This window comes from Gigantopelta aegis, chromosome 3 (genome assembly GCF_016097555.1).
Source record: "Gigantopelta aegis isolate Gae_Host chromosome 3, Gae_host_genome, whole genome shotgun sequence".
Taxonomy (NCBI): Eukaryota; Metazoa; Mollusca; class Gastropoda; order Neomphalida; family Peltospiridae; genus Gigantopelta; species Gigantopelta aegis.
Genome location: NC_054701.1, coordinates 30,074,949 through 30,100,739, shown reverse-complemented (window position 1 = coordinate 30,100,739; position 25,791 = coordinate 30,074,949). Strand labels below are relative to the sequence as shown.

The 25,791-nt window shown below is 36.0% G+C and overlaps 3 protein-coding genes across 3 annotated transcripts; 1 reads left to right on the top strand and 2 right to left on the bottom strand.

Moving 5' to 3' along the window:
• Positions 1-601: 601 nt before the first annotated feature.
• Positions 602-2,427, bottom strand: LOC121367860 (probable serine/threonine-protein kinase DDB_G0272282). Its single transcript, XM_041492286.1, has one exon. It carries the CDS (start codon positions 1,862-1,864, stop codon positions 1,091-1,093), a length of 774 nt encoding a protein of 257 aa, XP_041348220.1. The 5' UTR covers positions 1,865-2,427; the 3' UTR covers positions 602-1,090.
• Positions 2,428-2,800: 373 nt separating this feature from the next.
• Positions 2,801-17,942, top strand: LOC121367859 (putative phospholipase B-like 2). The gene is made up of 11 exons (XM_041492285.1): positions 2,801-2,979; positions 3,669-3,912; positions 5,980-6,074; positions 6,493-6,713; positions 8,188-8,276; positions 8,823-8,980; positions 9,306-9,401; positions 11,571-11,642; positions 13,542-13,694; positions 14,541-14,700; positions 16,596-17,942. The coding sequence occupies exons 1-11, from the start codon at positions 2,801-2,803 to the stop codon at positions 16,800-16,802; spliced, it is 1,674 nt and encodes a 557-aa protein (XP_041348219.1). The 3' UTR covers positions 16,803-17,942.
• Positions 17,943-19,670: 1,728 nt separating this feature from the next.
• On the bottom strand, positions 19,671-23,325 carry LOC121368588 (putative phospholipase B-like 2). Its single transcript, XM_041493327.1, has 6 exons — positions 23,171-23,325; positions 22,043-22,138; positions 21,801-21,872; positions 21,046-21,198; positions 20,515-20,677; positions 19,671-19,881 (listed from the first exon to the last, which is right to left on the bottom strand). Exons 1-6 carry the CDS (start codon positions 23,323-23,325, stop codon positions 19,696-19,698), a joined length of 825 nt encoding a protein of 274 aa, XP_041349261.1. The 3' UTR covers positions 19,671-19,695.
• Positions 23,326-25,791: the final 2,466 nt, after the last annotated feature.

Sequence of the window (25,791 nt, the reverse complement as noted above, 5' to 3'; positions counted from 1 at the left end):
CAAATATATGCAATTCTGTGCACAAGCATTCAGCAAGCTATAAAAAAAAAAGAAAACAAGTACATTGATGACTAAAAGAAAGAAATTGGTTTTTTTAATTTAACAACGCACTCAACACATTTTTATTTTCGGTTATAACTTATATGGCATCAGACATATGGTTAAGGACAACACAGATACTGAGAGAGGAAACCCACTGTCACCACTTCATGGACTACGCTTTTCAATTAGCAGCAAGGGATCTTTTATATACACCACCCCACAGACAGGTTAGTACATACCACAGCCTTTAATAAACCAGTAGTGGTGCACTGGCTGGAACGAGAAATAGCCCAATGGGCCCACCGACGGGGATCAATCCCAAACCAACCATGCATCAAGCAAGCGCTGTACCACATTGATGAGCGATTTTTCCATGTAGTGACATCATAATGCTAAATATTTCCATGTGGTAACATCATAATGCTAAGTAATTCCATGTGGTAACATCATAATGCTAAGAATTTACTTTTGAAAGTGTACATGATAAACTGTGTTAATGGAAAGTGGCCCTTGCTGATCAATTTTTAAAAAGGCAGCATTTGTTATTGAAAAATTCAGATCATTCTAATCCTTTAATTATTCATCAATGCTTAATATAACACAATATTTTGTTATTTAGGAATGTTCCCAAATTAATCACATAGGGCAGGTTGGAGGCATAACTATTTTATGCATGTCCGGCAGATTTTTTTGTTTGTTGTCATGTAAACTTTTTCCCTGATGGGTATACAAACAAAAAATTGCCTCCCCCTCCCCGATGAGATCCGTTTTGGAACAGCCCTTGCTAAACTTCTAGTCATGTTTTTTAAGGTCTATTTTTTAACAAAATTTCTCAACTGTCTTCATAATTAGTTGTACATGTATCAAAATCATTCCAATAAACTAAGAGTTATCACTGCATCCAATAGAGTTTTTAGTTTACATCCATGTTGAAAGCAAATCTTAGTAATTATTATGACGCAGTTTTCACCATCACTCCATGTTGTATCAGTTTCCTTTTGGAAACACAATGAAAAAAACAAATCACTTTATTAACTTTTTACCCTTTTCATGCAACTGAACTCATACTCAGTTGTTTATGTTTCCACTCGGCTGTCCACAATTCTATTTGTTTTGCTACTTCATTATGCATTTTTAAGAAAGTCGACATTCCTGTCTGATCATTATTACTATTAATGCTGTCTCTAAGCACTGCCTGAGAATGAGACTTCACATAAGGTTCTGGTTCACCAAGTTCCATCGCATTGAACAAATTGGGTGCATCATATTCGGAACCAGAACTTTTTCTCGAGTTAAAAGGGTTTGTTCTGCGTGTCACTTGGGCATTTGATGCCGTATCTTTCAACATCTGACTGTCTGTGTAGTTCTGTGCTAGTAAACGACTCTGTCTGTCAGCCTCTTCGACCACTTTCCGCTGCTGCTCAGCACTTGCTTCAAGACTCCTTTGCTGCAAGTCTGCCACCAGCAGCTGCGTGTATTCATAACCTGCCGCTGACAATGACTTCATCCACGACTCCATTGTTTCTTGAGTATTTGCACTTAAGAAATAAGTACGATATCCTGTTGAAGCAAAATTTATTTGGAATGTGAAATTATCAGTGTTTTCCGCAAGTTCAATCGTACAGCCTTCCATAACAATGACACCAATTGGTTCTCTGTCACCCTTTTTTTCATAGTAGAATAAAAGATTTCCTCTTAAAACGAACCATCGTCTTTGGAAGCTTTTGTTCAGCTCCCCTCTCTTCATTAGATGGCCTTCTTTATCTGGCGGTGAACCAGAGCTGGCATATAGTGTTAAACCTTTTGCATTAACAATTTTCATTTTCTTGAATTAAATGTCACTCAACATTATGAAACAAGATTTTTTTACTGAGCTGAAAGTTAACATTAGAGATTTCTTTTAAAATTTATCACTGTTATCATCCAGCAGTCAAAATCAGGCAAAGCTTCAAACATAGTTAAATCTTTATTTTGAAGTCATGACCAATGTTTTTGCTTTACATTCTAATTTTAGCTGTTTTCTGTTAGAAGACTTCCCAGTTCTTCCTTCAAACCTTTATGAGTTCATGTATATAGTAAATGAACGGTCACTGGCAGCTTCATGGTTGTTGCTTTAATTTTTGAAAAGTCGATTCGACGATTATCAAATGAATGTTCCGGCCCGAATGTTCTTGTCATTTGAATTAAAACCATAAAACACGTTCACAAATTTCGTTATCCATAAAATATCGTTTATCTACAACTTTCCATAGAAAACCGACACAAATATGAACTCTGGTAATCTATTAATAAAAGTCAAAACAATCCTCTTATTTTTTTTATGTAACTTTTTGTTTTGAAATAAAATTGGTATTATCTACGCCCACAAAAACGGAAGTTGATGAAAGTAACCCGAACTTCATACAAATCATTCGCTAATTTTCGAAATATTCCGTAACAGCTGGAATGGAGTAGGCGAAAAGATGCGAGAACTCCCGATTGTATACGGAAATCTATAAAATAAAGACAAGAACGTAAACATGGTAAATCCATTGATATAATGCGGACATTATAAAACAATCTTGAATCTGCATAACCCCCACATTTTGTTAAAGAACAGTCATTTATAAAAGATGACACAGCCGAAAGTCATTATTTATACTTTATTGAATAAATACATCTGTTTTATGTTTGTCTTTATGTTTGTAAAACAAAACTTGCAAAGGATTTGAAACGGTGCCAAAAATAACAACACGTGATACAATCACATGATGTGAAAATGGAGGTTTTTACTATTTTACTATTTTTGATAGTTTCTTATGTAAAGTCTGTAAAAATAGAAAAATCTATTATCTACGTAGCTTATGACCAACAAAGTAAACTATTTCACTTAACAACTACGTCAGTTTCGAACTGGGCAGCAGAAGCGACGTTCCGCAATGATGTCAATCAAACTGGGTAGAGTTTGGTTTCAATTTTGGTGGTAGATTTAAAGGTCCATTTTCATAATTGCAATTGTAATATTTTTGCATATATTTATTTATTTTATTAAAAATATTTGCACTTACCATTTCAAAACGATTCTTGGCTGCATTTCTGTTCAATTAAAAAATGGACTCACTTTACAAGTGAAATCTGAGGGGCTCGAGTCACCCTGCCCTAGATTTTAAATATTTGAAAGCAGAAATAAGTTAAGTTTGTTTTGTTTAATGACATCACTAGAGCACATTAATTTATTAATCACTGGCTATTAACTGGATGTCGAACATTAGGTAATTTTGACATGTAGTCTTCAGAGGAAACTGTTTGACTCCCAATAGGCGATGTATTTTTCATGCTGGGTGTCATTAAACATCCATTCCATTCAGAGGAAACCTGCTACATTTTGTTCCCATTAATAGCAATTTGGGGATCTTTTATATGCACTTTCCTCACACAGGACAGCACATACAACATCCTTTGATATACCAGTAGTAGTGTACTGATTGGGACAGGAAAAAATCCCATCAAATAATGAGTCCACCGAGGTGGTTCGATCCTAAGACATAAGCACATACTTCAGGTGAGCACTCTACCGACTGCGTTCGATCCCGCCCCCAAAAACTGAAGTTAATGTGTTGCAGTGTAATATTTTGCTGTTGTTTTAGCTGGGCGTACCTTGACATTGAGACAAATCCTGCCCTGGATAACGATGTTCAGGCGTATGCTGCGGGTCTGGCCGAGGGTCAGCTCACCCAGGAGCTGATATCTCTACACTGGAGGAACATAGCGTACACATGTCCAGAACCCTACACACCATTCTGTCAGAGACTCCGCCACTTTCTCACACAGAACCTCAACTGGGTCAGATCACAGACTGATACACATCAAAATGACCAGTATTGGGAACAGGTAGAGTCAATCTTAATTTAACCATTTCGAGTCTAGTCTGAAATGATGTCACAGACTGAACTTTTTCATGACATCAAACTAATAGCAGTATGCAGTGTGCCATCACATGTACAATGTACCGGTAAGTAAATCCTGTCTGTGGGATGGTGCATATAAAGATCCTTTGCTACTAATGAAAAAATTGAGCAAGTTTCCTCTCTGAGACTATATGTAAAACTTACCAAATGTTTGACATCCAATAGCTGATGATTGATAAATCAATGTGTTCTGGTGGTGTCATTAAACAAAACAAACTTTAACATTGCAGCTGACGCACCAACATAGAATATAGTACAGGGTTTGTGATGATGTGAACATGTATGTAATATGATGCCTCCCACCTCCACAGTGATACATTCTGGAGAAGCTCTTATGACTTGTGTCCAACTGGAGGGGACTACAGGTTTTGCCTCCCACCTCCACAGTGATACATTCTGGAGACGCTCTTATGACTTGTGTCCAACTGGAGGGGGGGGGGGGGGACTACAGGTTTTGCCTCCCACCTCCACAGTGATACATTCTGGAGAAGCTCTTATGACTTGTGTCCAACTGGAGGGGGGGGGGGGACTACAGGTTTTGCCTCCCACCTCCACAGTGATACATTCTGGAGAAGCTCTTATGACTTGTGTCCAACTGGAGGGGGGGGGGTGGGACTACAGGTGTTGCCTCCCACCTCCACAGTGATACATTCTGGAGAAGCTCTTATGACTTGTGTCTAACTGGAGGGAACTGGAGGGGACTATAGGTTTTGTTCTTCTGTTTGTTTGTTTGTCTATCTGTCTTAATACATTGAGCTGAAATTTTGTAATTAGCTTTATCTTATCATGTTCTATTGCAGATCAAGTTTAACTTTCATGGCGATTTACCCATTTGTCACAGATTTATGGCCCTTGATTTAGCAGTACTCAGAATTCTTGTTTAAAAATTAATTAATTGATTGTGGGTTGAGGAACTTGGAAACTGAAATTTGTCTTTTAAAGTGAATCTGACTCAAGAAGTCATATTTCAAGATTGAAGATTGTTTCACAATTCAATGTCCAATGTCAGGACATTCAAAACATTTATATTTGTGTGTGAGTATGTGTGTTTGCATGTGTGTGTGCGTGTGCGTTTACATGCGCCTGTGTGTGTGTGTGTGTGTGTGTGTGTGGTATAAGGTATTCAGAGTTTTAGATTACACCAAAGCTGAGGTGATGAAGGGTGTGCCCAAAACAGGCCAGCCAAAATTAGGTACAAACATTACACCTCAAAATCAAGGGGATATTATTTAGATTAAAATTATTTGAAATACATTTCTGAATATGTATAACTCTTTACCAACAACTATTAACATTATTGTACTAAAAAGACCTTGGTGTGCGTAGAACAGACAAAAATCCTGCTGTACCCAAATTAATGAGATATAAAGCCATGGTATTATATTTACAAATTGTGTGTGTATGCTACCAGAGCTTGAAACTGAGAGCAGGTCTAGACATGTTTTCAAGTTACAAACCAGATCAAGAATCATACATGGAAATCTTTGAAAGTCATGAAATTTGCAAATGTCATTTTTCAGGCTCAGTGAGCTATGGAATTTTCAATTAGGCCATGGAAAGTCATGGAAAATGAAAATTGGTTGATAATTTTGTTTTGTCCAGTTAGAATAACACAAGAAGATATTGACATTGTATTATTATTGTTAGATTATGTCACTGACAACAGAAAAATCCTAGAAAATTCTAAGGAAGGTCATGTAAAATACATTCAAAAGGTTATTGAAAGTCATGAAATTTAATTAATAACAAAGTGTATGGTATGAAACCTGATACGTGTACAATTAGTCTTTATGTAAAAATGCTGCTAAACAAGGTTAGCTCAGAAACTCTCATCTAAGATAATTATCACAGGTACCATTTGTAAACTAAGAAAACCTAGTGTATAATACTGTTACTGAATTAATAAGAAATGTAGTACATTGTACTGAAAGGACACTTGAAGCATCAGTTTTAGTTTACTTTGTTCTAGTAAGATGTGTTTGTTTTTCAGGTGAAGCTTTTCTACATGCAGACGGCTGGACTTCAAGATGGATATTTTAATAACCCCAAGGCACCGCACATGGACATTGACATATTTGGACTGTAGTAAGTTTGGGTGTCGAAATAACGTATACCCAAGTTTCAGTGCTCCTTTTAGGGCCAAGGTCCGGGACATTTGAAATTTTTTTTTTCCCCCCCAATTTACAAAAAATTCATCAAAAAGGGACCCTTAAAAAATTCCCTAGATTATACCCTGGTCCCAACCACTCCTGATGCTTCTGTTTAAATGGTAGTACTAATAGTGTTACAACTCTATCAAACATTATATTCTTTAAATGTAAGATCACATTTCTATAAGTCTTAAAGGACAGTTTTTTGTTTTTAATTTTAGAAAATATTTTACTGACATGGTAATAATTTTGCAATATTTCCTGATGATTAAAATGTATGCTACCTACTTTTGAATCAGAAGGAATATCTTTATTAACATAAAAAACAAAAGATGTTCTAACTTTAATTTCAGTGTGCTTCAACTTGGTGATGATTTGCAAGATTTGGAGCTAGTTCTGAACAAACCGAAAACAACACGGGTCACGGGTTCTGGATCGTGCTCTGCACTCATTAAAGTGTTGCCAGGCAATGGCGATCTGTATGTTTCACATGTCACATGGAGCTCCTACAACACCATGTTACGAATTCTCAAGAAATACTCCTTTCCTTACAGAGTCAGCAGCACGAGTTCCGGTATGTCCAGGAGCCTTTAGTGATTTGCCCTTCAACAGCAGGTGACACTTAGAAATAACATAGCTAGGATACAACTTTATAGACAATGCCCTTTATCATAAGCGTACGAGATGGGGATGGGGATGCTGGAGTAAATCCTCAAATTTGGGTAAAAAATTATAGAAATATTTGGGCACAATGAGCTAGCCCGAAACCTTTGCACCATGTATTTCCATCATTCTACCCACAATGTTGGTTGTAATTCATGATAAAATGTCTAGTGATTCATTTGTAACCCTATATAGCTATTCGGCAATTAATGTTGTTATCCAGATTCAGGCATTATCCTTTAACTTGAGCAAACATCAGCCTGCCCCCTACAAACATGGAAGCCCGTACACCTATGCGCTTTGTATGGTTTTTATGGTTGGTATATAAATTAAGGACATACTGAAGTACAAAAGATAAGCAAATATTAATTTTGTTTTCTGTAATTTATTTTAAAAGTATTCAGTTGGAATCCCATTGGCTTCTCTGTGTATTAAAATTATCATTGGTGTGGATACGCTGATGACAGTGGTTCAAATCCTATCAAAGCAGGCTCACACTTTCATTCATCTATCTCATCTATCACCCTCTGCCTAACATTCTCATTATCTTAATATAAAAAACTTTACAATTTCCCCCACAATTTCAATCTATTTCGACCCTTTCTGTCAGTTTCCTCCAATTCTGACATTTGAGCTGGCCACACCATGACCTACCTGTCTCAACTTCCTTCACCTGGCATCCTCATCCTCTGCCACTAATAAAGCTGGTCTGACCCACAGCACTAACTAATGACCACCGGTATTAGGTCAGACTAAGCCCACAGTTAAAAGCTGATGGGGAATAACACGTGTCTACCACGGATAGCCATAAGAGACAAGCATCTGACACAATTGGAGAGACAAGAACTGGGATGTAGATGTGAACAGCGAAAGGATTTGAAAGATAGGAGGAGTTGCCAGATCAGGAAGTTGAAGAAATGAGATAGAATTCAAAGGAGCAAAAGGAAAGGGGGAAGTGGGATAAAAAAAAGACGTTTTATCATTGGCATGTCTTTAGGCCTATTTTGACAGATTGTTTACCAAATTAATATATATAATATTTGCATTTGTTTTGATTCTCAGTATATCTTGGATATCAAAGTTGAGTGAACAGCCTTGATGTCTATAGCTAAGTGAAAGCTAGTGCTAAATCATTCACTTGAGAAAGAAAGAAATGTTTTATTTAACGACGCCATTCACTTGAGGTGCATTAAGTTATAGGATCAATCAAATTTGGTGAACACATCTGATTTTTAACATTCCAACCAGTGTTTTTCATGATTGATATATCAGACTGGTATATGCTGTCCTGTCTTTGGGAAAGTGTATGTGAAAAAACCTTGCTACTAATCAGTAGGAGTAGTCTACGTGGCAGCAACTTCAACTGCTGTCGGTTTTCATTCTAGATCGTGTTCCTGCTACGACAATGACGTTTTCATCTTACCCTGGATATTTGTGGTCTAGTGACGACTTTTATCAACTTGACTCAGGTTTGGTGAGTTGGCTCGGAACAAAAAAAATCATCCTCAAACTTATGTGAGAATGGCTTCGCCAATTCACACAGTTTACGGATGATTTTTTTTTTTCATACCCCGATGAACGTAAAAGAAATAACAGACAATACTTAAATCAGTCGCTTTATACATTGGCAAAATTTGAATACTAAATAAATGTTTGTAGTTTCGATCAGCTAACAAGCCTGACTCATCTTGTTTATTTTAAACTAGATTTTTACTTACAAATTTTGATAGCTGATTAGCAAATGAGTTTTCTGGCAAATTTATTTCTATGAATTGTTTTTTTTTCTTCTCAGTTCAAAAGATGAAGGTCACATATGTAGTTTGTGGGGTTTTTAAGAGTTTACAAGTTGTAAATACAAGCTCCAGAGCATTTTGAACACTATTTTCAAGTCAGACATTTTCTTAAAAATTCTATGAAAGTTTTTATCTAGAACTGCTATGATGTGTTGAATAGAGGAACATGTACCTTTAAATTATCAATGATGTAGTGTTATTGCTTTCATCTCTTTTGGTTATTTTAGGTTTCCTTGGAAACTACAATAGGAAACAGTAACACAGACCGTTGGAAGTATGTAACCTTTCAGTCCGTGCTTGAAGGAATTCGGTCTCAGGTGGCTAACAGATTGGCAGTGACAGGCGAACAGTGGGCCACGACATTCTCCAACTTCAACAGTGGAACGTAAGTGTGCTGCTTAAGGTACATATTAACCTATTGCAACTTAATTGTATTAAGATGTATGTGGTGACTTATGATTAACCTTCATGGCAATGTACCCATTTTTCACATTTGGCATCCAATAACTGATGATTAATCAGTGTGCTCTAGTGGTGTCATTAAACAAAACAAACTTTTTAACCAATTTTAATCCATTATGGCCTTTGAATTTAGGAAATACTGAAATTTTTTAGGCTCGGTAGGGGACATGTACTCTCAGAATGATTTTTACTTTAGACATTACTTTTAGCAGTATTTTATGTAAATGATATTTTGTGTTAACTTTCAGCTACAACAACGAGTGGCTGATAGTGGATTACAAACTGTTTGAACGCGGCATGAACAGTCTGAAACCAGGAACACTCACAGTGCTCGAACAAATACCGTATGTTGTTATGAAACACTGACGACGTCCATGACTTTAAAGCTGGTAGGGGGTACTGGGTTCGAGTCCCAGTTCCGGCTTCATGCACACAGTAGACGTAAGGCAAAAAAACTGACTGCTTTCTCACTAACCACTAATAACCAATGACTGACACACTAACTACTATAACTCTGTTAAGCCCTGTCTTGGACAGACTGTCCAGATGACAAAGGTGTGTGTCCAGGACAGATTGAATTTTAACTGGATCTCAGCTAGGGCCGCCACGAGTCCAAAATATTGGACTCGAATACTCGGCGGTCAAACTCGACCCAGACCCGCGTACCCAACACTTACACTAGCTATAAATAATAATGAGACTAAGGAATAAGTAAAATAGTATTATGCATCTTAATTCCAGCGCTGAACATGGACGCCAAATCATGTTATTGTATTGCATTCCACACATTCCACTTTTGTTCCCCTACATGTTTCATAGACCTATAATGTATCCGGTGACATGCATATGGCAAAATGAAGTAAAATGTTGTTGTTTTTTTAAATCGTGAGAGTGCTTTTCCTTGCACGGGTACTCGATTCCTTTCAAAGGACTCGAGTCTTGCTAGACTCGGCCCATGCCCGAGTACTCGAGTACTCGTGGAGACCCTAATCTCAGCATGAAAATTAAAACAGCATGTGTAGTACTAATAGATGTGATATTATTCTTCATGACAATGGCATAATGGGAATAGGTGTGCAGGGGTGAGGGTGGGAAAGGAAATGTTTTATTTAACAACACACTCAACACATTTTATTTATGGTTATATGGCTAAGGACCACACAGATATTGAGGGAGGAAACCCACTGTCACCATTTCATGGGCTACTCTTTTCGATTAGCAGCAAGGGATCTTTTATTTGCACCATCCCATAGACAGGATAGCACATACCACAGCCTTTCCAGTCATCGTGCACTGGCTGGAGTGAGAAATAGCCCATTGGGTGGGAGGATGTGTTGAGTTTGTATGTGGTGGGCCAAATATTAAACCAGCAATTGCCGTTTAGAGATCAGACGATGTTGTTATTGTTAGATTTAGTATTGTAGTAGGTAAGGTGTGGTTATTGCTGTTATTGTTAGATTTAGTACTGTAGTAGGTAAGGTGTGGTTATTGCTGTTATTGTTAGATTTAGTATTGTAGTAGGTAAGGTGTGGTTATTGCTGTTATTGTTAGATTTAGTACTGTAGTAGGTAAGGTGTGGTTATTGCTGTTATTGTTAGATTTAGTACTGTAGTAGGTAAGGTGTGGTTATTGCTGTTATTGTTAGATTTAGTATTGTAGTAGGTAAGGTGTGGTTATTGCTGATATTGTTAGATTTAGTATTGTAGTAGGTAAGGTGTGGTTATTGCTGATATTGTTAGATTTAGTATTGTAGTAGGTAAGGTGTGGTTATTGCTGTTATTGTTAGATTTAGTACTGTAGTAGGTAAGGTGTGGTTATTGCTGATATTGTTAGATTTAGTATTGTAGTAGGTAAGGTGTGGTTATTGCTGTTATTTTTAGATTTAGTATTGTAGTAGGTAAGGTGTGGTAAAGTGTGGAGATCCTAAATTATGTTTTACATTCATTTGACAAAAATTCTCTGTGCCACTGTTACTAGGTTTTAGATAGACAAAATTATTACTAGCATTTTAGTGAATTTTGCTGTAAAATGTGTAGTCTATTTCAGTTTGTTTTATCTAATCAAATTTTAACAAAATAAAATATAATTAAATATGCTTTTAGTAATTGCACAATATAAAACTGAATTTTGGTAATATATCATAAAATTTTACATATCACAAGTTATTATTATTTACATAAAGTTTCTGTTTTCTGTTTAAAAGTTTGACCAATTTTTATAACAGTTTCATGAGTAAATTTTGTACACTATTAGTTGACGCTGTATTTTTAAATTTTTAAATGTTGCTATTATAGAGCTTTTAATTAGGTATATGAGGTTTGCCATGTTCAGTGAATAACTTTGCAATGTTCTGTGATTTGTTTTTCAGTGCATGTATATTATAGTCTAGAAACTCAATATTGTACTTTAGTTTTAAATTGTTATTAATAGAGCTTTTAAAAAGAAATGTGAGACATGCAGAGTTGAATTTATCTGACAGATAATTTTACAATATTGTGTGATTTGTTTTTCAGTGGGATGATTGTATTCAATGATTCCACATCTGTGCTGGTACAGCAGGGCTACTTTCCAAGTTACAATGTAGCGTAAGATGACATTTTTCTTTCTCACCAATTGATCACTTGTAAATAAAATTAAAATTTTGATGAAGTTACTAGAATAAAATTTTACAGAAATATTGAAAAATATATTTACTCAGAAAATGAACACTGCTTAACAGATAAATGTGGTATTTTACAATTATAATATTGATTATTATATTAAATTAATTTTATAGATGTTTTTTTTAATTATTTGGCTATTACAAAACCAGAAAGCCTTTTTTTTCTGTTGTAACTGACTATTTACTTCTGACTGAAGTGTGTATCCTCCATTAATTTTAGTTGCTACATTGTAATTGCAAAAAGGTTTGTAGAAAATGTTTGTTTTGTTTTGTTTAACGATATTACTAGAGCACATTGGATGTCAAACATTTGGTAATTTTGTATGTATTGTCTTAGAGAGGAAACCTGCTACATTTTTTTCTTTAGTAGCAGGGAACTTTTATATGCACCATCCCACAGACAGGATAGCACATACCACAACCTTTGGTATACCAGTCGTGGTGTACTGGCTGGAAGGAGAAATAGCCCAATGGGCCCACCGATGGGGATTGATCCCAAACTGACCGCGCATTAAGCGAGCGCTTTACCACTGGACTACATCCTGCTCCTTTGTAGAAAATAATCTGTATTAACAATGTTAAGCCACATGAGTATAAAGCAAATATAAATGTGGCAATTGTTTTTCATGGAATAAACTTTAAAAAAAAGAAGTTAACGTGACTGTTCTCCACTGAGATTTGTCATTGGTGTTTTGTTGTATAAAACTCTAGAAAGGTGTTAGAATGTGATCGTGGCAGATACAACTAATTATGTGCCTTAATTTAGTGGATGGTGGGTTTCAACAAGTCTTTAATTAATGGTGGGATATAATATACACAACACAAGAGTAGCTAACCATAAAGGGACAGTAAACTCAAACATGAGTCTTATGCGTTAGAAAGATGCATACCCGGACCACCAACACATACTGACACTTTAACAAATGAAAAACGTGTAATTTTAGAGTTAATAAAAAAATTTGATTATTCCTGCTAACTAGGGGCAGCCATTTTCTTTTGTTTTTGGTGCATCCGGAATTCTAGCTTTGGGTGAAGTGACGACAGCTCTGACCAACTCCTGTATGCACAGTGTCAACAAATGCAGTCATTTACTACATAAATGACTTGAAAATGACTTGATAATATAATAAACTATTTAATTAAATATATTTCATCAATAGAACGAAATGGGGTTATAGTATTTTTCTCTTTTAAAAAACCAAAGAAAAATGCATATTATTAGGCCTATTGGTAGGGTATGTTGGAGCAAAAATGACCACTCACGATACCCAAGTGATAATTTTGTTTTCTTTGGGACTACGTAATTGGTCAGTTTTGTGATTTTAGATGGAAAAGTCTACTTAATCAAGGGTTGTACAGAATTATTTACAGTAATAAAGCAGGACAGCTGATAATGTCCATTACCATTTTAGGGGTGGCAGGCTTTCCCACAATACCCTTTGATCTCAATAAAACAGGCACATATTTGTTTTGTATCTAGATACCTTGACTGGCGACCGTCCAAATATACACCAGGCCACGGTAAGGATAGACCAATTAACTAAGAAAACACTCTGATTATCATTTCAGTATGTGGGTTAATGTATGGACAAAACATAATACAGTTATTTCGACACTTTGACAATGGTGGTTTATTTTGTATTGAAAAATAATATATACTTATTGCTGGTTTACTGGGATGGATATTATTACAGAACATTGCAATGCATCTGCAAAAATCATGTTTCTTCAGTTCTAAGACTAATTCTACCAATGACATTTACAGTAATAATAGATATGTGTTTTGATTGCTGTATTACTGTATGGTTTCTGCATACTCCAGGTATTTCCCTGAAGTGTTCAATGCCAGCGGAGGACCTGAGAGTGTAAAGAAGTATGGAGACTGGTTCTCGTATGATGGAACACCTCGTGCCAAGATCTTCAAACGAGACCATGTCAAAGTGGGGGACCTCAAGTCAATGCAGAAACTAATGAGGTAGTCATTACTTTAATACATTTTTTAAACTTATTAATATGTGCATATTTTGTTTGTGTACTAAAAATTAGTAAACTGACTTAAAATGGTATTTTATTGTACAGTTAAACCTACTGATAATAAATGTAACATTTATTCAATGGTGATGAAAATGTTTAAAATTGTATTGTGTACAAAAAATTAAAATAATATGTCTATAAATGTTTTATAAAATGCAATTTGTTCAAACTTTGTTGTTTTGTTTTGATAATCTTGTTCTTTAATACATTTAGTTGACACTTCACCTAAGAATGATTAAAAACTATTTCATTATGGCCATTCTATCAAAAATTTGTTTATAGTGGATCAGACAGTGTGGGTTTTTTGCAGAGAAATGACCTCTATTTAACTATGTTGTAGTTTCATCTTATAAAAGATCACTTCAGATTTATCACATCCCTGTAAATTAAGTTTTTTTAGATATTATGTTGAAAAAGATGAGAGAAAAAGAAGAATTTATTTGAATTGGTTGATTCAGTTTATAGCAAATATTTATACATGTATTTTTATGATCAGTTTTATCTTGTTTTATTTACAATGATAGAAATAAGTAGAATGTTTCACTAGTCCACAGGACAAGTACATCTAAAAATGTACTTGTCCGCCAATATTTTCACTTTTTTAAATAAGTTGTCAGTTTTATTCAAGTGCACGGACAACGTTTTTGATTGATCAAAATGAAACAGCACTATACATTTTTACTTGTCCACTGGACAACCACTGATGTACATTTTGCTTGTCCCAGTAGATTATCACTTGTCAGGACAAACGGACAAATGCTTATTTCAATCCCTGATTTATTAACAGGTACAATGACTTCCAGCACGATCCATTGTCGCAGTGTAACTGTACTCCACCCTACAGTGCTGAGAACGCCATCTCATCTAGGTGTGATCTGAACCCGGCCGATGGGAAATATCCATTTGGTGCTTTAGATCACCGAGCAGACGGAGGACTAGACATGAAGGTATGGTGTCATCAAGCATCTGTTGTGTGGCTTATTACTTTATTGTTGCTTTAGATCACCGAGCAGACGGAGGACTAGACATGAAGGTATGGTGTCATCAAGCATCTGTTGTGTGGCTTATTACTTTATTGTTGCTTTAAATCACCGAGCAGACGGAGGACTAGACATGAAGGTATGGTGTCATCAAGCATCTGTTGTGTGGCTTATTACTTTATTGTTGCTTTAGATCACCGAGCAGATGGAGGACTAGACATGAAGGTATGGTGTCATCAAGCATCTGTTGTGTGGCTTATTACTTTATTGGTATGGTGTCATCAAGCATCTGTTGTGTGGCTTATTACTTTATTGTTGCTTTAGATCACCGAGCAGATGGAGGACTAGACATGAAGGTATGGTGTCATCAAGCATCTGTTGTGTGGCTTATTACTTTATTGTTGCTTTAGATCACCGAGCAGACGGAGGACTAGACATGAAGGTATGGTGTCATCAAGCATCTGTTGTGTGGCTTATTACTTTATTGTTGCTTTAGATCACCGAGCAGATGGAGGACTAGACATGAAGGTATGGTGTCATCAAGCATCTGTTGTGTGGCTTATTACTTTATTGTTGCTTTAGATCACCGAGCAGATGGAGGACTAGACATGAAGGTATGGTGTCATCAAGCATCTGTTGTGTGGCTTATTACTTTATTGTTGCTTTAGATCACCGAGCAGATGGAGGACTAGACATGAAGGTATGGTGTCATCAAGCATCTGTTGTGTGGCTTATTACTTTATTGTTGCTTTAGATCACCGAGCAGACGGAGGACTAGACATGAAGGTATGGTGTCATCAAGCATCTGTTGTGTGGCTTATTACTTTATTGTTGCTTTAGATCACCGAGCAGATGGAGGACTAGACATGAAGGTATGGTGTCATCAAGCATCTGTTGTGTGGCTTATTACTTTATTGTTGCTTTAGATCACCGAGCAGATGGAGGACTAGACATGAAGGTATGGTGTCATCAAGCATCTGTTGTGTGGCTTATTACTTTATTGTTGCTTTAGATCACCGAGCAGATGGAGGACTAGACATGAAGGTATGGTGTCATCAAGCATCTGTTGTGTGGCTTATTACTTTATTGTTGCTTTAGATCACCGAGCAGATGGAGGACTAGACATGAAGGTATGGTGTCATCAAGCATCTGTTGTGTGGCTTATTACTTTATTGTTGCTTTAGATCACCAAGCAGATGGAGGACTAGACATGAAGGTATGGTGTCATCAAGCATCTGTTGTGTGGCTTATTACTTTTACTTCATAGGAGATCAACTAAAAACAAAGATGGGAAGCTTCAAATTTCTACAAAATCAATATGTCCTTATTTTGGCTTTAGGATGTATACCTGCAGCGTATCAATCGACATAAACACCACAAATATAAATACTACCACCCCTCACCCTTAAAGTGAATCAGAAAAAATCGGGGGTCAAGCTGCTCATTTCTAAGATAACAGGTAGTGTCTAGGACTACCCTAGTTCTGCACAAAATTTGAGTACTTTTTTTTACAGGTACCCCATACATGTTTCAAGCACAAGGCTACTTGACACAGTTGTTCTAGGTGAAATAAAATTGCATACATTTTTGCCCACATGAAACTAATTTTTTTTTCAACCAACACATTTATCACCAATCACAGGACTTGTGGCATTAATGTCTCTATCAAAAGTTGGGTGCACCTCGAACTTTGACCCAGTCGGAAGTTATTTGGTTTAGTACATATTTAGGGACTAAATTTTGAAGGGAGTTATCTTCTCTTTCAGATCACCCCCAAATTAGTCATCTTCATGTGCCTTTCATTTGCCAAGTAAATGTCTCCAAAGTCTGTGGAACTGAATCGATGCGATTTTGTTTTTCAGTTGACATCTTTAGAACTGTTCCACAAAGGGATGTCTTTCATCGCCATTTCAAGTCCAACCTATGACCAGCAGGTGCCATTCCAGTGGAGTAAATCAAACTTTTCCATCAAAGAGTCTCCTCGGTTTGGACATCCAGACCTTTTCAAATTCCCAACAATGTTTTTCAATGGCTCAGCTCCTCTTAAGTCATATCCTATTGAAGAATAAATGGTTTAGTTGAAAGATATTCCAGTTGTCATGGTGACTGATTTACTTTGTAACAGCTGTGACTTTTCCAGAATTGATCACAATAGGGGGTAGGGGTGGGGGGTGTAGGTAGATCAGGTGTCCTGTATCCTTATTCTGTTTATTATTCCAGCTAGGGTGCAGGAGGGAGTTTGTTCCTTTACCCACCACTCACAAAATAAAAGTTTATTTTATAAACCATGAATGCATGGGGAGAAAAGATGTAACAAACCCAGCAGGCATAAAAAGATATTAATAATGGTGCTTTCCAACCACACCCCAAACACCAAGTGTTTAATTCTGGAATCGCTCTTAGCCGACTCATTTATTAGTAGGCTCACTTGATAAACCATTTAATTTTATAATATTTCATCACTTGATCTGATCATGTTAACTTATTTTGCAAAGAATATATTTACATACAAATTTATTATTTTTGTTACCGTTATTATGAATGTATATTCTTGTGATTTACTGATATTAAGAACAGCATTACTGTTATTATGAATGTATATTATTGTGATTTACTGATATTAAGAACAGCATTACTGTTATTGTGAATGTATTTTATTGTGATTTACTGATATTAAGAACAGCATTACTGTTATTATGAATATAGTTTATGATTTACTGACATTAAGAACAGCATTACTGTTATTATGAATATATTTTGTGATTTACTGACATTAAGAACAGTATTACTGTTATTATGAATATATTTTATTGTGATTTACTGATATTAAGAACAGTATTACTATTATGAATATAGTTTGTGATTTACTGATATTAAGAACAGTAATACTGTTATTATGAATATATTTTATTGTGATTTACTGATATTAAGAACAGTATTACTATTATAAATATATTTTGTGATTTACTGATATTAAGAACAGTATTACTGTTATTATGAATATATTTTATTGTGATTTACTGATATTAAGAACCTCCATGTGATGAACATGATTTCCCATACTAAGTATATATTTGTCTTTAATAACATGCATATACAGGTTATATTTACAAATTATATCAAATTGTATACATTTATTTAAAATGTTGAAAACACCATTGTTCTATCCTCGAAACACTGTACAATATATTAAAAGAAATCCCATTGTTCTTTTGTTTGATGTCTTTGGATACAAACCCAATACAAAAGTTAAAGACCACTTTTCTACAATGTTAGCTAGTGGTACGGGTAATGTCAAGGTGCAGTCATCACCAGCAACTCATGTTTGATGGACCTCTGACAAATGATGGGTAATGTCTAGGTGCAGTCATCACCAGCAACTCATGTTTGATGGACGTCTGACAAATGATGGGTAATGTCGAGGTGCAGTCATCACCAGCAACTCATGTTTGATGGACGTCTGACAAATGATGGGTAATGTCGAGGTGCAGTCATCACCAGCAACTCATGTTTGATGGACGTCTGACAAATGATGGGTAATGTCGAGGTGCAGTCATCACCAGCAACTCATGTTTGATGGACGTCTGACAAATGATGGGTAATGTCGAAGTCATCACCAGCAACTCATGTTTGATGGACATCTGACAAATGATCGAGGTGCAGTCATCACCAGCAACTCATGTTTGATGGACGTCTGACAAATGATGGGTAATGTCGAGGTGCAGTCATCACCAGCAACTCATGTTTGATGGACCTCTGACAAATGATGGGTAATGTCGAGGTGCAGTCATCACCAGCAACTCATGTTTGATGGACAGTCGAGGTGCAGTCATCACCAGCAACTCATGTTTGATGGACGTCTGACAAATGATGGGTAATGTCGAGGTGCAGTCATCACCAGCAACTCATGTTTGATGGACATCTGACAAATGATGGGTAATGTCGAGGTGCAGTCATCACCAGCAACTCATGTTTGATGGACATCTGACAAATGATGGGTAATGTCGAGGTGCAGTCATCACCAGCAACTCATGTTTGATGGACATCTGACAAATGATGGGTAATGTCGAGGTGCAGTCATCACCAGCAACTCAGCACACTCATCATCACCAGTTTTTGATGGACGTCTGACAAATGATGGGTAATGTCGAGGTGCAGTCATCACCAGCAACTCATGTTTGATGGACGTCTGACAAATGATGGGTAATGTCGAGGTGCAGTCATCACCAGCAACTCATGTTTGATGGACGTCTGACAAATGATGGGTAATGTCGAGGTGCAGTCATCACCAGCAACTCATGTTTGATGGACGTCTGACAAATGATGGGTAATGTCAAGGTGCAGTCATCACCAGCAACTCATGTTTGATGGATATCTGACAAATGATGTTTGTGTGAGCCTCAATGATGATGTCTCAGTGATTTGCTGAAAAAGTGTATCTCAGAAAAACAATGTGTTCCTTTCATGACAAAGTTTTCATAAAAATCATGAGATGCATATTATGCGGTCTTCCCTATGCAAGTTTAGTTCTATAAGCACTTGCATAGACTGTATAGGGTGTAACTATGCATGATGCTAGCACACAACTTTAAGCAACTGAGTGTCCAGGCAGGAACCTGTCAGGCTCTACATGCAGTTGTTTTGGGACAGACAAAACCTACATGCATGTATTGCACAGAGTATCATTATTATATGCATGATGTTGCCCCACAAGCAACTGACTGTCCAGGGCCCCGTTTTACGAAGCGATCTTAGCACAAAAATCACCTTAAGTGCACAACTACCTTATTAACCTAAGGTGATCTTAGCGCTAAAATCACTTTGTGGAATGAGGCCCTAGACAGTCAGTTGCTTGTGGGGCAGGAACAGGAACAGCAGTATTTGTCCCCTAGTTAACATGTCTATAATCTAACAACTTGAAAGAACAAAACAATGAATCAAGTGAAATATATATTTATTCCATTATTCTACAGGATAAGGAGGGAGATTGGTCCCGTTAAAGTAAATAGGCTTGAAATGAAACAGATCTGGATGTCCGAAGTGTCTCTTGTTGTCATGCTTGCTCCACTGAAAGGGAGGAAGTGGGTCGTATGTTGGTCCTGAGACTGCTTCCATTTGTAGCCAGTTTATGGCGGCATGTGACGTCATCTAGAAAAGATAAATGAATATTTCTTCTCTTTTTCTTCTTACATAAAAGGTTCATGTAAAAACAAACGGTGATGTTCCACAAATAAATATCTTTACTGGTAAATATATATATTCCAAATTTTATTTTCGAGTAAACTAGTATTGCATTTAAAATTGTATGGAGACCAAAAGATATTTCAAACAACTGTAAATGCACTGATGGAAAGAAATTAGTTATCACAGAAAGACTTGACAGCAAAGCGTGACTGCAACCAATAGCCTCATCCATGATGTCGGGAAATTAACCATGTTGATCACATTCAGTTCCACATTATTGGTATTCAGTCCCATATTATATATATTTATATAAAATTTTAACATTAAATTTAAAAACAACAACAACAAAAAAATAAAAATAAAATATATGTATATACATGTATACATGTGTGTATATATATATATATAATGTGTGTGTGTGTGTTTGTATATATTTATTTTAAGAGAGATGTGGATTGGGAATTGGAAGGGCAAAGAGAAATAGGAATCATCAAGTGATGTAACTATTTCTTTCCAGTCTGAATCTAGTGTACAATGATGGAATCATGAAGAGGATTTTAAAGTATATATTTTAAAAACACAACATGGAAGACACACCTTTACATCTGTGGCACCGAACATCATGTGTTCAAGAATCTGAATGGGGTACGTCCCGTTGTGTGGATTTAGATCATTCCTGGCTGAAATAGCATAGTCTGCATTTTGAGCAGGTGTGCAGAACTTACACTTGGATAGAGGGTCGTTGAGGTAATCATTATATCTGAAATAGACAGGATATTTGATTAAGCATAGATTCACAATAAAATAGGTAATACAGACTAGTGAATTCAAAGACTTGAATGTAAGAATTACACCATTCGGAACATATTTACAAAAAGACAATGGCTAATAAATGACAGTCACAATTTCAATTGTGATTGTCCATGGCCATAATGTCCATTTTTGAAAATGTTTATGAATGAATGTTTCTTTTTTATATACTAAACTAGGCATCATAATTACTATAATTCGATGCTTATTAAAATGCACCAAGGTATGCTATTAAATAAAATATGATGTTTATTAAAATGCACCAGAAAAATGCATTCCCTTTTTCTGTGATTTGTGTTTTTTCTAAATCTTGTTTACCTCATAAATTCATAAAGCGATTTCCTGCCTGTAATCTTTGACTGGTCACGTTTAATTATTTTTGCTCTTGGACAATTATCATGGGAAAAATGATCCCCAAAGTTGTCGAATTTTGCTGGAAGTCCACTCATGTTGTAGACATCTGGAAAATAACTAAAATCGAGATAAGTTAATCATTGGTTACATGCATACTTTATATTAATTTTATTACAGATCCTACATAATATCCTATTATAATGCATATACAAAGAAATCTCTAGTTTTCCTCAGTTCTAAACTAAGTAAATATTCATTGACCATGTATTGCCAGCACAAATGTCCTATACATTGTTTCTTGTAAAATGCCCTGATTCCAAGTTTACAGATATAAACAGTCTAGCTAACAGAGTTCCAACTGACTCACTAGCTGCTTTTGACAGTATTATGTTCATGCTTATATAAAAAAAAGCCTTACCAAATCATAGTGCATACACATTTGCTACCTACAGTAGTATTTAAATAACATAACGTTTTTTAATGTTTAAATTTGAACACAAGTACAATCTAATTACAAAACGTTTAACAAACACATTTACATGATGACCATAATAGCTGTAACGTACTTATCTGGAATCCAAAAAAATATATATAAAAATGCAAATTATGAAATGTTAACTTGGTGTACACTTTTTAGGGGGCAAAGCTCATCAAATTATTATTTCCCTTAATTAACAAGCTTACCCAGTGTTGATAAGCCTATGGCTATTAACACTCACGGCAAATTGTAGCTTGCCCAGTATCCCTGTTTCTGAAGAACGTCCGTAACATCAGCATACGTGACATAACCACTGAAACAATACAAACCGAGGGGACAAAACAAATTAGCTAAAGCTATATAATATCTATGTATATTTATGTATTGTATATATGTATATTTAAAACAAATTATGGAAATTAAATATTATTAATATAATGTTGACAAAAAGTGTGTGAAAATGAAGTCTGTATTAAAACTCACGGCAGCTGTTCAATGATTGTCAACAAGCCTGGCTTGAGCTCTTTGGATCCAGGTTGAAATAACTTGTAATCTATTACCATCCATTCGTTGTTGTAACTGAGAAAGGAAACGAGAATATCAGAATTATAGGCATACGGTGCAAAGGCGGACTAGTAAAAACGTTTAGGAAACGAAATGGCAATGATTGGCTACATTTTATTTTAAGAATACAAATGAGACATTGCTCGCAAAAAACCACAACGTATCTTGACTAACTGCCTCGCTTTCCCCATAACATTTTGCAACGAACACATGATACCACCTTACATAATGACTAATCTGAATCAATTAATGAATGAATGAACGGATGAATGAATGTTTAACGACACCCCAGCACGAAAAATGCATCGGCCACTGGGTGTCAAACCATGGTAAATGTAAACAAAATGTGATGATCAACATCAATATAAGAATTCAAGATTTAAACAAAAACAGCGTAAAGAACTGTGCAAAAATACAAACATCACAGATAGATACTGACTTTTACTCAAAATTTCAATTTTGTGCTGTATTGGCCATTCTCAAAGAGAATGTTACACCCCTGCACCACGGTGAGGTTACAGCACGCGCAGGGGAATCTGAATGAAAACATAAAAGCAATATAGCAGAAACAAATGCCAGGTTGAGAGTAAAATAAATGTAGTGCTTTGTTTGTAGCCTGTTGGTGTATTATAAAATTATCTTTATATATAAATCTATTCTATATTATAGGTCTAGTAAATGGCCCCCTTAACCTTACTCCTCTGGCCACATTTTCATCACCAAACAACGCAAAATCTAGCGACGTCCTTGACATTTAAATAACCAATCATCGTCAGGCATAACCTGTACACGAAGAAACCGGTTAAGTAGTTACGTTGTCTTCTACGAAATCTGTATACAGTCTGAACAACAAAACCGTTATTGTAATCATAATATTTCCGCACAAGGCAGAGTCGAAATACTATTTTGGCGAGCTTGTGATGTGGTTCCATGAATCGCTGTCAGATCCTTCGCCTACAAGAAGACTACCACTTCTAGGCTATACCATCTTACACTGTAGGAAGACTGCCACCCAAAGACTGGTTTGACGATATAAAAGCAACTTACGTGCCGGAATTGTAGCGTGCGAATGTTTGTACCCACTGCTGCCCATTGTCTGCTAGTCTATTGGCCGTCCACGCTCGAACTGGCTCCATCACAATACCCCTCGGCTTGACGAACTTCCACAGGTGGTCGTTATAGACAGGAATTGTGGTCTCCATTGTTACCTAGCATTATTCATTTTGCAATAAAAAACGTTATGCATCTTCGCTTCATCTAGCAATGGTCTATTACAGAAGTAATGGAAGATGATATTTCTTTAGGAGCATTTACAACCGTGTCCGGTGTATCGGTGCGTCCGGTGATTCGGCGCACTTGGTATTTTGCTCAAGTATGCTTAGGAAGTTGTCATGTTGTCAGTGTTTTTAACGAATTAAAGTTCAATTCCTTTTTAAATGTTTAATTAAATATCAACATATTTATTGTTACGGGTACAATTTTTTTTATTTTTTTTAGAATTATCAATAATTATATCATAATTTCAGAATAAATCATTCACCTCCTTTTGTGTATACAAACGCGAAGTAGGTCAGCTGTATTGATATTAAAAATGTTAAAACCAGTCTAAAAACACTTTTCCCGCATTTTTTAAATTATAGTAAACGGTATAATTATTATTATTATTTTGGTTATTTTTATTTAAACTGAAAAGGAATACACAGACAAATGCAAACAAAACAAAAGTTTTACACCTTAATTGGCAGTCTGATAACAAATTTAATTAAATTATTAACGTTCACCGATGGTACTGTGTCATCTCTGTGAAGAAATATGAAATAATTTCTAATTGTTTTACAAATTATAAATGTTATACCGATTCCTCACAGAATTATTGGTAGTGGGCTTTTTCGGACACCCGTATGCTTACAAAAATCCCCAGTACCTGCAATGCGAATTTAAAATGTTATTGCTTGTGATACAAGACTATTATCTGGTCGTTGACAATACGTATGGTGATGTGTTTACTATTTTTAGAATGCAACCGAAGTAGAAATATATTGTCACGGGGATCCTATAATACCCGTAACTGAATGAAACACGATTATCCAAATATCTCTCCTAACTGTAGATCTATTAGATCTCTCTGTATCGGGCAGTATATTCCCGCGTGGTTCGTCTCTAGGTATGAACAGAGATAAGATCTTATATAAAGTATATATAATATAGCACGTTTAGTTCACTAGAAAACACAACAAAAACACAATACACTTTGGAATCTGTATTAACCTACGCTGACAAATGTACTGCCGCAGTAGTTAATTAACAACAACAAATAATAACAACCCAGAACTGATCACTTAATTAGTTAATCTCTAGGTGTCTAGTTTACACAATATTCTAATCACTTCACCGTGACACAACACCCACACGTGTGATAATTGAGAAACGTTTCCAGGGGAACTTAATTAATAAAGGAATTACAACTCTATTCCTAACTGGTTAATTTTTAATTAACCCTTATCTACTCATTCAGTAACCTTGTAATACAGAATTAATACTGGTACCTATCACAATAAAGACAATAACCTACAGTTTACCTAGGTCCTCTAGGATGACCGGTTAAGCTTTATATATATTAGAACAGTGAGCCTACAGTTTACTGCGTCAGATTACCGGCAGCACCGTCTAAATAGTATTGGTATAATACAGTATTAAAATATTTAAAGTCACATCAATCACATCAAGGTTATACAACAGAGCAGAAATAATATTTACCAAGTCCAAACGGACGCGTTCCCTGGAAGCCTTCCAATATGTTTCTCCCTGATATCTCTAAAATCCTAGCTATTTATTATAAAAGCCGAATATCGCCTGGGGGTACAACGCGGCCTTCCCCCTATCAAGTGATATTTCCACAGTGATCAAGCCGGCATATTTTTCTTAGAAGCCTAGACTGGTCGTCGCTTAGTTCGCCGGCCATATCCCGATCGTACCGAACTAGCGGAGGTATTACGTAACTACTGGCCACATGGCCTCCGCATCTGGGCTGGGTGTGTATTAAGCACAGCTCGACCACGGTCGCGCGGAGGTATTACGTAACAAGGTGCCCACTTGGGCTTAAGTGCATATTGAGACTGCACACGGCCCTCTAAAACAATTAATATCGCCACAGGTGAAAAGAAATAAGAGCATGTTCCGTCACATATATCGAGAAATTTAAGGGTCCAAATTATATTTTTAAAAACCTGAAAATGCCATTACACTTTATCTCGACAATCAGATTATGCGAGAGGCTGTTGTACTTTTGTAAAATGGGCAGAATATAACTTATTGTCTTAAGTGGACACATTTCAGCCCTGATATTTTGATCATACGTTCGAGTCATAAGGCACAGACGAGTTTTTAAATGCACTCTCTGTTTTACACAGAAATAAACTGTTTTTCTTAGGGAAACTGTAGACATGTAGCTGAATTGAACAAACGAAAGGTTTCAACCGAATTTTAGGATTTTTTTGTGTTCAGAATTTTGTTTCTTCAATTTTACTGTAAATTTGTGAAGAAAAGCTATATATTTATCTATTCAGGTGAATTGTATACCATATATCATGAGAAGCACTTCAAAAAGGTCTGCAACGGTAGGGCACACTTCCGCCCGTAATATGTATTTACAAACAGGATTTATATGC

Excerpts from the sequence above, each read along its gene's own strand:
- LOC121367860 (XM_041492286.1), bottom strand. The coding sequence starts at position 1,864 with ATGAAAATTGTTAATGCAAAAGGTTTAACACTATATGCCAGCTCTGGT.
- LOC121367859 (XM_041492285.1), top strand. The coding sequence starts at position 2,801 with ATGGAGGTTTTTACTATTTTACTATTTTTGATAGTTTCTTATGTAAAG. Across the intron at positions 8,277-8,822 it reads ATCAACTTGACTCAGGTTTG|GTTTCCTTGGAAACTACAAT; the intron begins GTGAGTTGGCTC and ends TGGTTATTTTAG. Across the intron at positions 11,643-13,541 it reads TTTCCAAGTTACAATGTAGC|GTATTTCCCTGAAGTGTTCA; the intron begins GTAAGATGACAT and ends TGCATACTCCAG.
- LOC121368588 (XM_041493327.1), bottom strand. The coding sequence starts at position 23,325 with ATGGAGACCACAATTCCTGTCTATAACGACCACCTGTGGAAGTTCGTC. Across the intron at positions 20,678-21,045 it reads TCGCTTTATGAATTTATGAG|ATATAATGATTACCTCAACG; the intron begins GTAAACAAGATT and ends TGTCTATTTCAG. Across the intron at positions 19,882-20,514 it reads TCGGTGCCACAGATGTAAAG|ATGACGTCACATGCCGCCAT; the intron begins GTGTGTCTTCCA and ends TATCTTTTCTAG.